The sequence below is a fragment of the Amyelois transitella genome, chromosome 29 (assembly GCF_032362555.1).
Source record: "Amyelois transitella isolate CPQ chromosome 29, ilAmyTran1.1, whole genome shotgun sequence".
Taxonomy (NCBI): Eukaryota; Metazoa; Arthropoda; class Insecta; order Lepidoptera; family Pyralidae; genus Amyelois; species Amyelois transitella.
In genome coordinates this window covers 2,779,702-2,795,083 of record NC_083532.1, presented here as the reverse complement: position 1 = coordinate 2,795,083, position 15,382 = coordinate 2,779,702, and the positions used below count along the sequence as shown (strand labels likewise).

The following is a 15,382-nucleotide window of genomic DNA, read 5'->3' as shown; positions in this document are numbered from 1 at the left end:
AGACTACTGGCACTTGCAAGCTACTGAAGTACAGATTGCTCAGCAAGATCAAGACTTCAGACCTCCGGTCTTGGGGGGGAGTACTGTGGCGACATCTCTACGCCACTCGTCACAACGTCCAATCTCACAACAACAGTCAATCATCTCGAAGAAATAGACTCGCTCAACCAATTGCAGCGAGGAATCTAAATCGCGATTTCAATGATTTCACGGATTGGAGCTATATATACAACCTCCGACACAACATCGTCTGTCGCGCGGTTCCCCAGGCGTCACACCTAGCCTGGCGGAAGATCTTCCCCTTTGGTGGCGGTCGAGCCGAATCATCGCACCCGCTACAACTACATTTTTCGCAAATCCCACGAAAACTATAGTTTTTACAGGGATGAAAGGTGCCTAAGTCCTTCTCTAAGCTCTCGTGATATTTCTAGAAATTAATGGTAACATACAACCCGTGAAGCGGTAACAAACAAATATACTTACTTTCGCATTCATATTATACTAGCGACCCGCCCCGGCTTCGCACGGGTGCAAAATTATAAATGTTATTATACATAAAAACCTTCCTCTTGAATCACTCTACCTGTTACAAAAAACCGCATCAAAATCCGTTGCGTAATTTTAAAGATTTAAGCATACAGACAAACAGACTAAAATAGCGACTTTGTTTTATACTATGTAGTGAAGTTGGAATGTCTTGTTTATATAAGATAATTATAAGAGCTGATAACATTATCAATCATTCACCAAATACTCAAGTATTGTAGTGTAAATATTGTTATTACCTATACTATGGACACATTTAGTCATATTTTGTAATTTATGATCTCTAAAGTTATTTCAATAGAAGCTATTTTGCAGTGAATCTGTGAAGGTTAGGTGGCTGTTATCTTTTTAGTAACGAGTAAACAATCCAGTTAAAATTTGGAGGATAAAGCTATTGGAGAAGGCATGATAGCAGATAGGACTTTTCACACATTTGACAAAGAGGGAAAATGAACCTTTATCATTTATATAATTCATTTATTTCAATTTTTTAATTCAATTTCTCAATTTTTAATATTTATAAATTTAAAAATTTTGTCACCTACCAGCAGCGGAATATCATTATAATTATATTTATATTTATATATAGGTAATGTATATATATAAATTTAGAAATATATATTATTTAGTACATTAAACTTTTAAATGTAACCTTATAATAAATAGTTAGATCACATTAAAAGCAAAGTAATGCCATGCCACCTCCCCTGCTATTAATACTGCGTGTATGTAACTAATGAACTACATAATCAGTACACAACTAGATTACGCACCCAGCAGACGTTTAATTATAATGTTTAAAAACCCTCTTTACGTGTACGGGCCAAAGAATGTGGATTTACCGGGAGACCTTAATTTTGGGGGGTTCTTTTTGGACAAGGTTTGGGAACATCGAGATCAAGTGGCTCTGGTAAGTGATGAAGTTTTTATGTACTTACATATGCTTAGAGAATGGAAGGCCTTGATGACATTAGCCTGATCAACTCATCCCGTCCTGACGGTTCAAGAGTTGGTACACTAAACTGACAATTGGAGCTTGTATTAACCCATTCCATGCGGCTGGCGTAATATCACGTATAACTAAAAACCGTTGGCCACACGGTGGGCGTATTATTGCGTCCAAAACAAATCCTTGTGTCAAACGATTAGACCAATATGAAAGCTTTTTATATTATATTCTCATAAGTCTAATAAAAGGAGAATAATATGAATGGTAAGTTTATTACTTATAATTCCTAATGTGTTTTACCTCGAATCCTTTTGATTTCGATAATATTTTTAAAGATAAATCTTCAGATGAGACTCAAATTGACGAGCATGAACCATATTCGCAACCAAATTTTATCGACGATGATGAGATGTCGCAAAGTATTTCATCTAGAAAACGAGGAATAAACAATGAAATTTCTCCCGAAACTATTGACGACGTCATAGAATCTCAAGTATTTAAGATACCGCAACGAATTTTACAAAAAAAAGTGAAATGTTATGATGACTCTCCAAATCCGAAAACACCATGTCCAATACAAACACGATAGGTACAATGTACAAGATATGTCAACTAGCCAGTTACTTATTGTACCCTCATAAATTAAATTTTAAGCTACCCTCGTTACATTTTATTATAACCATAGATATTTTTTAAAGCATGATATAATAACATTAAAAAATGTAAAATGAGTATGTAAAAAACTGAGTGTTAATTTGCTTATATGCTTGCTCATACCCAGTTGCCCAAAAAATTATTATGATTAATAAAAATTTGATTTCAATATACTACATAATCCAGTAGGTATTTATATAAATATTTGATATTTTTTTTTAGTATTTTTGCAGCAAATGTTCATTATTCTTAATCATAATTCAATTTTGCTCATTTCTGCTTATAAAGACGTTATTGTTTCAAGGTATGGCAACACCAAAATTGTCTATATAAAACGAAATAATACGCCAATCGCGTCTAGCGAAAAAAATTACAGGACGCAATAATACGCCTTCCGTACAGTAGAACCATTTTGGTTAGGACGTAATATCTCGCCCATCGTTTTATAGAAGGGCCTAAATACAGAGACGGCGAAATTGAAATAATGCTTCCGCATGGAAAGGGTTAAGAGAGTGTGGTTCCCGGCACCAGAGCCGTGTGGTTCCCGGCACCAATACAAAAAAGAATAGGACCACTCCATCTCTTTCCCATGGATGTCGTATAAGGCGACTATGGGATAGGCTTACAAACTTGGGATTCTTTTGTAGGCTATGGGCTAGCAACCTGTCACTAGTTGAGTCAAATAGCTGAACGTGGCCATTCAGTCTTTTCAAGACTGTTGGCTCTGGTCCTGGCAAAGGGTCAGGTCAAGAGTACCCGAAACCGCCCAGCTTGCATGAAGAGAGTTATAAATGTAGATGAAATGAAGGAAGTATGCAGAGTTCGTGGCAAGTCGAAAGATGTAGTCTCTGCCTACCCCTCCGGATAAATTATGAAAATTTATCTTTTGTTCGTCAGATCAATGGAGCTACCGATGAGACTTTTACATATTCGGTCTTGGCACAACATGTTATGAATATGGCTATCTCCCTCTCTCATCTAGGAGTTAGAAAGGGAGAGATAGTGGCGATTTGCTCTGAAAACAGAAAGGAATATTGGGCAGCAACCTTTGGGTCAATATGCGCCGGCGCAACTGTAACTATGATCAATCCTTTGTACACTGAAAGTAAGTATATTTTCTTGTATTTCATAAATAAATACGGGACAGATTACATAGATTGAGTTAGCCTTGAAGTAAGTTAGAGACTTGTATTACGAAACTAGCTGTGCTCGCGACTTCGTCCGCGTGGAATAGTTATTTTGGGCATCATTGAAGCCCTCAAGGATGTTTTTCTTTTCACATTTCCCATTATTTCTTCGCTCCTAATAGTTGCAGCGTGATTTTATATAGCCTAAAGCTTTCCTCGATAAATGGTCTATTCAACACAAAAATAATTTTTCAATTCGAACCAGTAGTTCCTGAGATTAGCGCGTTCAAACAAACAAACTCTTCAGCTTTATAATATTAGTATAGATATCGTTAAGTACCTACGTAGTACATAACCACAGTAGCACCAATTTACTTAGCAAACTTCATAACTTTTTTAAGCCTAAATTTATTTATTTACATCGTGTATTTTATTCTACATTACAGGCGAACTAAGGCACGTGCTAAGCATAACAAAACCGAAATACATGTTTTGCTCGCCAGCATTCTACAAAAACAAATCCAAATTATTGTCGACTCACGCGCATGTCAAGAAAATTATACTATTCGGCGATAAGACTAATAACGCACTTAGTTACTATGACTTAACAGTATCTGTTGATAGTAACGATAAGGAGATATATTTCAATGGTTTGAATCTTAGCAGGAATGTGAGATATGATGAGTTCCAACCTGTAGATGTGGTCGGGCAGAGTGATGTTGTTTTTGTTTTGTATTCGTCCGGGACGACTGGCATGCCTAAAGGAGTGATGTTGACGCATGTCAATCTGTTAACAGCGTGTTCGATGTAAGTAACCTGCCGCCGTAACTAACACGCGCGATGCGGTTTTTAACGCGCGAAAAATTGTTACTATTTCACTTTTTTTTGACGTGAAACGGGGCAGTGATAGATTTTCGCGCGATGAAAACGGCGTTGCTACGAGTGCTGATTTTGAATTTATACTTACAATAGTAGACTTTTACCCAGGTTTTCACTCTCGTGGGAACTAGTAGGACTCTAACTTGAAGGAGTTTAAGTAGGTAACACTATGTTCACTCCTGAAGAATATCTCTGTCAGATAACATCGAAATTGACCAAGTAATTTTTTTAGTTTGTTAATTACAAACATACATACATAAAGTCACGCCGGAGATGTAGAGGAAATCCCGAAGAGGTAGACAGAGACTACATCTTTCCACTTGCTCAACTCACGATCTCTGCATGTGGAAGTACCATCGCTTCATCAACAAATATAAATATTATAATTTCAAATGGGATGGAAATTGTTTTTCCTAATTACGTTTTCGTGGAAAAAGAAGATTTCCTGCGGTTATCCAATATCTTATAACCTAATAGGAACGAACTGTCTGTTTAACTGTTACGTCTTAATGGCTAAACCGCCGTAAAAATATACGTAACAGGGGGATGTTCCTAGATCAATACCAAATCCCAATATGTACTTTAAAAATGTTATGTCTGTCTGTTTGTAATAATTTTTTTTGACTTATCCTCTTTAATCGTTCCAGGCCAGCTACCGTGGACCCCAAAGTGTCTGGTCTGACGATTTCCCCCTGGTTCCACGTGATGGGCCTTATCGGAACAGTTATCGCTCTTACTAAAGGCAAAACTGTGGTGTTCTTGCCAAAGTTTGAGGTCAATTTGTACTTGAAATGCATTGAAAAGTATAAGGTATGTTATTTCTCTGTTCTTTTAGGTAAGGAATGAAAGGTTTAGTTTTAAGATACAATTTATCATTGATTCTTTCATATATTTATTTATTTTTATTATTATTTCTTATCAATGGATTATAGTTGTTCAATCGGCCAACTATTGATTGCATATTTGTATCAATTTGTTTCATTGGTGACCAAATTTAAAATATTTTTTTTATTTTAATATTTAGTAGCTGAATGTGTGTGATCACCTCAGATGTGTCATCATCACACGCGCAAGGCTGCCTACGTATTTAAAACATATAACACATACATACATATAATCACGTCTATATCCCTTGCGGGGTAAACAGAGCCAGCTGTTTGGTTAAATGATAGAATAGAGATTCAGGACGTCCTGGTAAAGGGTCAGGTCAAGAGTACCCGAAACAGCCGAGCTTGAATGAAGAGTTATGAATGTGGATGAAGCAAAGGAAATATGCAGAGATCGTGGCAAGTGGAAAGAGGTAGTCTCTGCCTACCCCTCCTGGAAAGAGGCGTGGCATTTTATGTATGTATGTTTGTACGTAGAGATTCAAATAGTGATAGGTTGCTAGCCTGTCGCCTAAAAGAAAAATCCTAAGTTTATAAGCCTATCCCTTAGTCGCCTTTTACGACATCCACGGGGAAACAGATAGAGTGGTCTTATTCTTTTTTTCTATTGGTGCCTGGAACCAGACGGCACCTAAAATATAAAAGTAAAAAAAAACATACATTTAAAAAAAGAATATTGGATCATGGTTGTAGGTACATCCAGTTGCCTTAGTGTGCGGGTTTCGGTGAGAACTCAAACTAATGTAATGGCTGTGCCTCGAAATAAATATGTATAAGCATAACACAATATACCTACTGACAAGGCCCGAGTCAAATTGAAAAGGCTGACAAAGATTTTGAACCAAACATAGAATGATGATAGATTATGTAAATACGTGATTCCAGATCCAGCAATTAACAGTCGTTCCTCCAGTGTTAATAGCGGCTTGCAAGTCCCAGGAGCCTTACGACTTGGGCTCCGTGCGAGTAATCTACTCTGGGGCGGCTCCTTTACAAGATGACACAATTAAAATCGTCAAAAATAAGTAAGTTTTTCGTGTTCAAATGATTAACTAGAAATCTTTTCCCGCGAAAAACATAAATATCCGTCATTTTGCTATTATATACATCTCCATCTACTTATTCTCATCAATGAGCTTAGATTATATCAATTAGCTTAAGTATTATAATTATTATAATATATAACCTAAAATAAGCTTAGATATAATCATGTATGTACCTTATTTTAGGTGCTGTGTGGTTCCCGGCACCAATAGAAAGAATACGACCACACCATCTCTTTTCCATGAATGTTGTAAAACGCGACTAAACGATAGGCTTATATATTTAGGATTCCTCTTTTAGGCGATGGGCTAGAAACCTGTCAATATTTGAATCTCAATACCATCATTAAGGCAAACAGCTGAACGTGGCCTTTCAGTCTTTTGATGACTGTTGGCTCTGTCTACCCCACTAGGGATATAGACGTGATCATATGGTACGTTATGCTATAATTTTAGATTCCCCAACGTCGAGGCTGTGATGCAAGGGTATGGGATGACAGAGATGACTCTAGCAGTCATCAGGAGTACCTTTGATCAGACGAAGGTCATCAAATCTGGCAGCATTGGTTCGGTGGTTCCTGGAGCGATTGTCAAAGTGAGTAGGTAACACTTTTATTTTACATACATATATGTACGTAAATACATAAAATCACGCCTCTTTCCCGGAGGCGTAAGCAGAGACTACCTCTTTCCACTTGCCACGATCTCTGCATCTCTCTCTCTTCGTTTCATCCACATTCATAACTCTCGTCATGCAAGCTCGGCGGTTTCGGGTATTCCTGACCTGACCCTTTACCAGGACGTCCTCTTAATATCTTTTTCATTTTTAAGGTTATTCTAGACCCATATAGCCGTTTATATGTCAGTCACCCAGTAACTCAATAACGGAAGAGTTTTATATATCTTCAAAGATTTTGTGTAAATAATTCATTTATTTATTTATATAATATAAAATCACGTCTATATCACTTGCGGGGTAGACAGAGCCAGCAGTCTTGAAAGACTGACAGGCCGCATTCATCTGTTAGGCTTTATCCCTTAGTCGCCTTTTACGACATCTATGGAAAAGAGATGGAGTGGTATAGATGGAGTTCTTTTTTATATAGGTGCCGGGAACCACACAACATTTGTGTAGGTAAAATAAATTAGTTTGAAATCTTTAATGTTAATATTTTCAATTGAAATTTATAGTCTTTTCAAGACTTTTGGCTCTGTCTACCGCACAAGGGATATAGACGTGACCATGTATGTATGTATGAAATTTATATTTCAGGTCGTCGACATAGATACGGGAAAACCCTTAGGTCCCAACCAAAAAGGGGAGCTCTGCTTCAAAAGCGGCCAAGTCATGAAAGGTTACGTCGGCAGGAGTAACAAGGAGTTCTTCGACAGCGAGGGATTCTATAGATCTGGTGACATTGGCTATTACGATGAAGACAGGCAGTTTTACATTGTCGATCGTTTGAAGGAGTTGATCAAATATAAGGGGTATCAGGTACGCAAGACGAGGGTACTACATACATATGGTCACGTCTATGTCCCTTACGGGGTAGACAGAGCCAACAGTCTTGTAAAAACTGAATGGCCACGTTCAGCTATTTGGCTTAATGATAGAATTGAGATTCAAATAGTGACAGGTTGCTAGCCCATCGCCCAAAAAAGAATCGTAAGCCTATCCTTTAATTGCCTTTTACGACAACCATGGGAAAGAGATGGAGTGGTCCTATTCTTTTTGTGTTGGTACCGGGAACCACACGGCACATTTTTAATTAAAATTTACGTTTTTAACTGGTTTTTTAATAATAGTGGTTTTAGGTATTGCAAAGCTCCTTCCCTCTTTAGGTGGCCCCGGCAGAAATCGAGTCGCTTCTCCTCCAGCACCCTTCAATCCGAGACGCTGGTGTGGTGGGGCTCCCAGACCCCACTGCTGGTGAGCTGCCCCTAGCCTTCGTGGTGAAGCAGCCGGGCAGTGACGTCACTGAGAGGGAGATCCAGGAGTTTGTTGCTGAGAAGGTAAGTGGAAATGGATATCAGGATTCACAATTAATGCTGACCAATAGAAAAAAGAATAGGACCACTCCATCTCTTTCCCATGGGTGTTGTAAAAGGCGACTAAGGGATAGGCTTGTAAATTTGGGATGCTTCTAATGGGCCAAGGGGTAGTAACCTGTCTCAATATACATATGTACATACATGCATAAAATCACGCCTCTTTCCCGGAGAGGTAGGCAGAGACTACATCTTTCCACTTGCCACGATCTCTGCATACTTCCTTTGTCTTCGTTTCGGGTACTCTTGACCTGACTCTTTGCCAGGACAATATATGAATCTCAATTCTATCATTAAGCCAAACAGCTGAACGTGGCCCATCAGTCTTTTCAAGACTGTTGGCTCAGTCTACTCCGCAAGGGGTATGGACGTGACTATATGTAATAACTACGAGTATGTGCCTCCGTTTCCGTCTATCCCACGTGGGAAAGTGGGACGATTTAGTCCCAATAGTCCCACGAGACAAGTGACACTAACGAATTCGTCTCATTACTAATATACATCTCCCGAGTACTCTGTACTTTACTTGATCTTGATACTTGAAAAATAATTTATTTTTCAGACATTTATTTACATGTTTAGTCTTAATTTCTTTTTGTAGTATTGGTCTTTAATAAAGCGTGTGACGTAGTTTTTGAGGGTTTTTTAAATGTGAAAATGATGACGTTTAATTTAAATAAAAATAGGCCCAAACGGCTCAGAAGCATGGGTATAGTCTATGTTTAAAAGGATGCAGTTGTTTTAAATGTCACCCTGTATATATATATTTTTTCCAAAACATTTAAGATTATACAATATATTCCAGCTATCAAATCCTAAGCATCTTCGCGGCGGCGTGCGTTTCGTGTCAGAGATACCGAAGAATCCTTCTGGAAAAATCCTGAGAAAAATCCTGAAAACAATGATTAAGAGAACCAAAGCTAAATTGTGATATCTGTGTATTTCGTTTAACTACATATGTATATTTCCTTACTTGTAAATACATACATACATACATTCATATGGTCACGTCTATATCCCTTGCGGGGTAGATAGAGCCATTGGCCACGTTCAGCTAAATTGTAAATAATAAAAATATTAAGCTTATGTACGTGTTTTCTTTAAAATATTTATTTTTAAACACGTGCTTATATGTTTACCTATTGTGCTTATACCGAAGCCAACTTACCCTTCTTGTACCCACACTTTATGTATGCAAAAGTTCATGGAGATCGGTGTTGTGGGTACTCAAGCTACTGGACTTATTTTCACGAAATTTAGCGCATATATAGAATAGACCTTCGGAAGTGACATAGGCATTTTTTTCTAGTATTTTCACGGAAATGAAATAAATTATGTCTATCTATACGCAAAATTTCAAGAATATTGCTTCAGTAGATAACGCGTGAAGAGACAACAAACAAACAAACTTTTGCATTTATCATATTAGTTGGGATTCACAAAACAAAAAAAAAAGTAGAATAACTATAACGGAAAATATAAAAAGCCTATTCTATACCTACCACGCCTCTCTTCCTTGCAGCGTCATGTTTTGCACATCATGCGGCGCGGGTGAATTTAATATCCGTGTTATTTTTAAATTGTTATATCTTCTAAGATGTTCTTTGAAATTAAGTGATCTCAAAGACAATTTTGTTCACAATTAAATACTCCTAATCAACAACACTTTTATTTGGATAAAGATTAATATTATTACGTTGATACAACTCTTAACAAATAATGCATTAATTTAGACCAAATTTTATTACCATAAAAACGGTTCTAGTAAAATAGACATATACTGTCGTGGTCATTTTTTTAGATTATTTAAAGAGGAATAATTTTTATTTCTTCGCACCTAATAGTTGCAACGTGATGTTATATAGCCTAAAGCCTTTCTCGATAAATGGTCTATTCAACACAAAAAGAATTTTTGAATTCGAACCAGTAGTTCCTGAAATTAGCGCGTTCAAACAAACAAACAAACAAACTCTTCAGCTCTATAGTATTAGTATAGATAGTTAGCACTGGTTAGTACCTAAATATTCATGCTACAAGTGCGCCCTTTATCAGAGATGGATCTTTATCTGGATGAGTCAAGTTTCTACACGAAGCGACTCCCGAGTGACCTCCGCAATTTTTGGAGGAGAATTTTAAACAGTATTGGATCCTGGTTATGCTTACACATTCAGACTCCTCATCGAAGAGGAAAGCCTGAAGTAAGTCCCAAAACAAAAGGCTTTAATACAAAACAAATTAAACAACAAAAAATGTTCCAATTATCAGCGACTGCAACTAACCGGACACGTATCTTGTTATGTAAACACATTTCTCCTAAAGTCAAAAGATCGATTTAGTCACTTGAGTTGTTGTCTTACGTCCGAGCAGGGCGAGACGCTTTCGCTTTTTACGAAAATTGGCTTGACAACCGCCATTTTTTAATTCATCAATCTCAACAAATTTGAAATTGGAATCTTAATTTTTTTCTGGGTTATAATAGGACGCGAATGACGATACTAATTGAATTTTAAGTAACAAAGGCGTGTGTTATAAAGCCGAAAATATGAAACTCAAAATTAATTTGAATGTGATTATTATGGTGTTACTCAAAAATGTTAAGTGCGATCTCGACTCAGAAAGTGACGTTGTAAACGATTTGCATGAATCGAAAAATCTTTTATCGGACAAAGGCGTTTTGTTTTCGAAATTTTTAAGTGAAAGCAAATATAATTCGGATGTAATTAAAAATATCGGCAAAGATACTGATGTGGTGAATAATTATGAAGATATAACGATACTGGACAGTGATGGGCACTTGAAAAATTTAAAATACAAATCTGCGAGTAATGTTAAATTACCGAATGACTTAAAGAACTCCTTAAGTGATAAGTTAATTACAAAACTTAGTGATAAAGTGACCAGCGAGGAAAGCAAGGACGAGTTAAAGTTACATTTGAGTGGGCAGAAGTCGATTTTTTATCAAGAACTGGGATGTAAGTATATAGATATTATTCTTTTAATTCGTAGAACAACATAACATAGCATTTTAACAACTGTACCGATTTTAATGCCTGATGAATTTATTTTTTTAAAACTTTAACACACGTTTCATATGTGTTAAAGTATGCATGTGCACTTTATCGCACCATATCGACTGGTAGAGAATGCCAAACGGCATAAAGTTCGCCTTTTGTACATTTTTGTTTTGTGCAATAAACTTTTAAATAAATAAATATTTACTACATACTAGATATGCCCGCGGTTCCGCCCGCGTGGAATGAAAATGCCGCGCGGAAATTCCGCTTGCAAATCCTATTAAGTGCATCCTTACACCACAAAACTAACATGAATTTGAATTTCATATGTCTAGACCTACCGATTTGGTCGGTACATTAACTCAGTCGGTCGGCATCATTTCTAATTATAAATAAGCATAAACAATTAAGGCGCTACATTCAGATGACATGTACCTCGATGCGGGCGAGAGGCTCACCCCGCGCGGGGCTCACCCCCGACCACGCTTGCCCCGCTAGATCGCCGCGCACCGTAGCCGCTGGCGCGTGACCTCACGTAACCCGAATAAAGTTTGCGAATGCAATGGAGTCCGCATCAGAATATTTTATTGTTTTTGATACAATAAAATAATTTTACAAAAAAACATACATATATTAAATTACATTATAAGCAATGATATAGTTGCGGATGTATGCAAAAATTTTGTATAAAATGAATAAGTTTGTAATGGTTATAAAAAAACTACTCGTAATTACTTATTCGATTTCGTTCAATCAAAGGTAATTTACATAGTAATGTATATCATATATTTTTAGGGTTCCGTAGCCAAATGGCTACGGAACCTATGGTTTTCTATCTTGGGTTGTCGTTGATGTCGGCGTCGGAATAATGCCATGACTATCTAAGTCCATAATATCAACTGTCGACTCCACACCATCCGCACTTCTCTGTTCGGACATTGTCAACGACGATATCGGAGACAATTTATTTTTCCTAAAAATTAATAACAATCAAATAATGGGATAATGATTGTGATCGTGCCAAATGAAGAAAGCGAAGAAAAGTAAACCCTGCGACGTCTTGCAGCTGAGGAGGTACCCTGAATAATACAGTTACCTAGGAGTAAGTACCTATAGAAAAAGACAGAACAATCATCCAGTAAAAAGTACTGTTTCCGTAGGCAAAGACCAGGGCAACAACTAGTGACAGTATAACCGACGGCGGCGGAGCTGTTGTTTGTTGTTGTTTTATCTATCTATCTACCTACTGCCGCCCCGCCACAAGCCGGTATCAAATGAAATATTTTTCACCTTCAGTGTTTGCGGAGAAAATCTCAGTAGGCATCTATATGTCTATCTATTAGTAAGTGTAATTAGTACCCACCATCTAAATTGTCCCATATGGGAAGCTCTTCCAAGTTTTTTTTTTAACATGCTAACATTTAACTTGCTAACATGACGTAAAATTATACACCTATTTACACTAAACGAAACAAATAAACTGTATTAAAAACTAACCTAAACTATCTATAATATATTTCAGAAAGTACAAAAAAAAAAAAGTATCAAAATCCACGATCCTAAATAGGTACCTACGTAATATCACCCCGGCCGACGGAAAAGCGACGCGTAAGATTCAGAGATCAACGACACAATTCATTAACCTGAGCTGACAATTATGTACAGAAATAAATTCAAACAAAATGAATGTGGGAAATTAAATACTTCGCAGAATATTTTTCAACGACGCTCGGAGCGACTGGCACAGGTCCTGCGTCCGAGAATGTGATCCGCGGAGTGTGAAGGCACGCTTACAAAGGACAGCGCTTTATCCCACCCGGTCGTGTAGGAATGAGACAGAGATAAAGTGTCAACACTCTACTGTCCAGTACTATTGTCGCAACAATTTTAATTCCTGTTTTCATCTATTTAGTTTAATGACGTCTAAACAAAACATCCAATCGAAATTTCATCTTCCAGAAGTTATTATTTTTTAATGATCTTCAATTTGGTACAAAATTCAAATTTTAAATCCTTATAGTTTGAGATAAATAATCGAAATCTAGACTTGGGTTCCTGAATTTTTTTGATCGAGGATTTTTGTTCCAATCGTGTTTTCATCTTCCACAAATATAATTGAATATATTTACTTTCATTTCCTAAAATATTGAAACGATGCAATTTATATTTTATGAGAAAAAACCAAGTGAAAATGACCCAAAATCTATGATGTATCGCCTTAATGCATAAGATTTGCATCGCATGTAACCACGGAATTATTAATAGGTGTAACCATGACGTAACAAGCGGTGTAATTGTTACATGAGCGTTGGAGGGAGAAAGCTGAGTAAGTGCGCAGTTTTGGAGGCTCTAAGGCTGCGTTCAGATGCACGAAGAACTATAGGATTATTTACTTATTTACATACATACATACAAATAATCACGTCTATATCCGGGGTAGACAGAGCCAAAAAAGCCAAAAGTCTTTCCAAGAGAGTCTTGAAATGGAACTGATAGGCCACATTCAACTGTTTGGCTTGATGAGCATATCGCCTTAAAAGAGAATCTTAAGATTATAAGCCATTCCCTTAATCACCTTTTGCGACATCCATCCTATACCTTTTTATTGGTTCCCGGCACCACACAGCACTTATTTATCCACGTATTTTTTCATAGTTTGCGAAATTCTGATTGTGACAGTTTTTTTTTAAAATAATAATTTGGGAGTGATTAACCTCAATCTGCCTGGTGGTAAGTTTGTTGACGGAGAAGATGGCCGTTGCACACCAGTTAGATATGTCGTACGTACTGGCTATAAAATACCTATATACACACAAAATATTGCCTAAATCTTTTATTCATCACATAATTTACCGCGAATTGTAATCAAATATAAAAAATATATATTAATAAAATCAATGTTTATTTTTTTTTAAATCAAATATATTTTGGTGATTCTTTTTTAAGTTTTTGTGTTCTTACTAACGTCCACCGAGCAATACTTGATCACCCAGGTACTGAATATTAACTCATAAAGAGAATAGCTTTGGATTTAGTTTGGAACGGATAAAATAAACTCAAAAACTATTAGACAGATCTTCTGATGATCTTATACCTACACCTATGAGTGGATTACTAGATATATCGATTTTATGACAATACCTTTCAAGTACAAACATCAGTCATTTTTATCATAGTATTTTTATGGATTTTTTATAATAAATAAATATAAATAAAAAATACAGGACTAATTACACATATTGAGTTAGCATTGTAAACTTACCCTTACTTCGCAAAGCCGGATGCCGCTTTCTCACGTTGTGTCGTAATTTGTAAAACGTTATGCGCCTGCGCCTCGTAACCCCCTTAACCTATCAACTTGACCTTACTTTCGTAACCTTAGGGCTTTTGCAGAATTTGAGATTATTAGAAATCTGTGATGATGCAATATCTTAACGTGCCCAGTTGCACCCAGTTGCACCTTTGAGCTGTAGAGCCTGGGGTTCGTTTTATTTATATCGATTAAATAATTTATAAATATTATATCCATAATGGGCTACCAACCTGTCACTATTTGAATGTCAATTCTATCATTAAGCCAAACAGCTGAACGTAGCCTATCAGACTTTTCAAGACTGTTAGCTCTGTCTACCCCGCAAGGGATATAGACGTGATTATATGTATGTATGATAAAATAATCCAGTTTTCGATATTTTTTAATAGAGCGTCAGTGGTAGAGCGGTTCAAGTAAGCCTTTATTAGTGAAAAGAAAAGGGTTTGATTATATACAAAAAAATGTACGAGTATGAATTATTAAGTATTATACATTCCAGGGAAAATGAGAAAAATGCGAAACACAAGTTCTTTTCTTTCTAACCAAGGAACCGGGCCAACCACCAAGTATTGCTTGTTATCAATACAATTACCCAAGTTTTTAATTTTAATTGGCCACTTACAAAAAAAGTTATGCTAATTTTGTCCTAATCTACAAATCTAGACGCGGTCAGAATAAGAGCGTTCTAAATATAAAAATTAAAAGTAAAACCAGACAGCTTTCCAGTAGCTCTCGCCTCTCTCTGGCGCCGTGTGAAGGGGAGTTAAACATTTTTCATTTTATTACTGGCAGGATTTAATTTGGCCAAATAAATAATAAATTACGCCGAGAGAGCTTATTGTCTCAAATTTTTGTTGTAACTTTATGAGCAATGGACTTTATTGATCTTAATAACAAGGATGATACAAAAATATATTCCCA

The 15,382-nt window shown here is 36.6% G+C and overlaps 1 protein-coding gene across 1 annotated transcript; it reads left to right on the top strand.

Annotated features, from left to right (window-relative positions):
* The first annotated feature begins 1,290 nt into the window (after positions 1 to 1,290).
* Positions 1,291 to 9,159, top strand: LOC106129506 (uncharacterized). The gene is made up of 9 exons (XM_013328094.2): positions 1,291 to 1,456; positions 3,047 to 3,254; positions 3,723 to 4,083; positions 4,803 to 4,965; positions 5,928 to 6,067; positions 6,542 to 6,680; positions 7,359 to 7,580; positions 7,928 to 8,098; positions 8,940 to 9,159. The coding sequence occupies exons 1-9, from the start codon at positions 1,340 to 1,342 to the stop codon at positions 9,063 to 9,065; spliced, it is 1,647 nt and encodes a 548-aa protein (XP_013183548.2). The 5' UTR covers positions 1,291 to 1,339; the 3' UTR covers positions 9,066 to 9,159.
* The last annotated feature ends 6,223 nt before the right edge of the window (positions 9,160 to 15,382 follow it).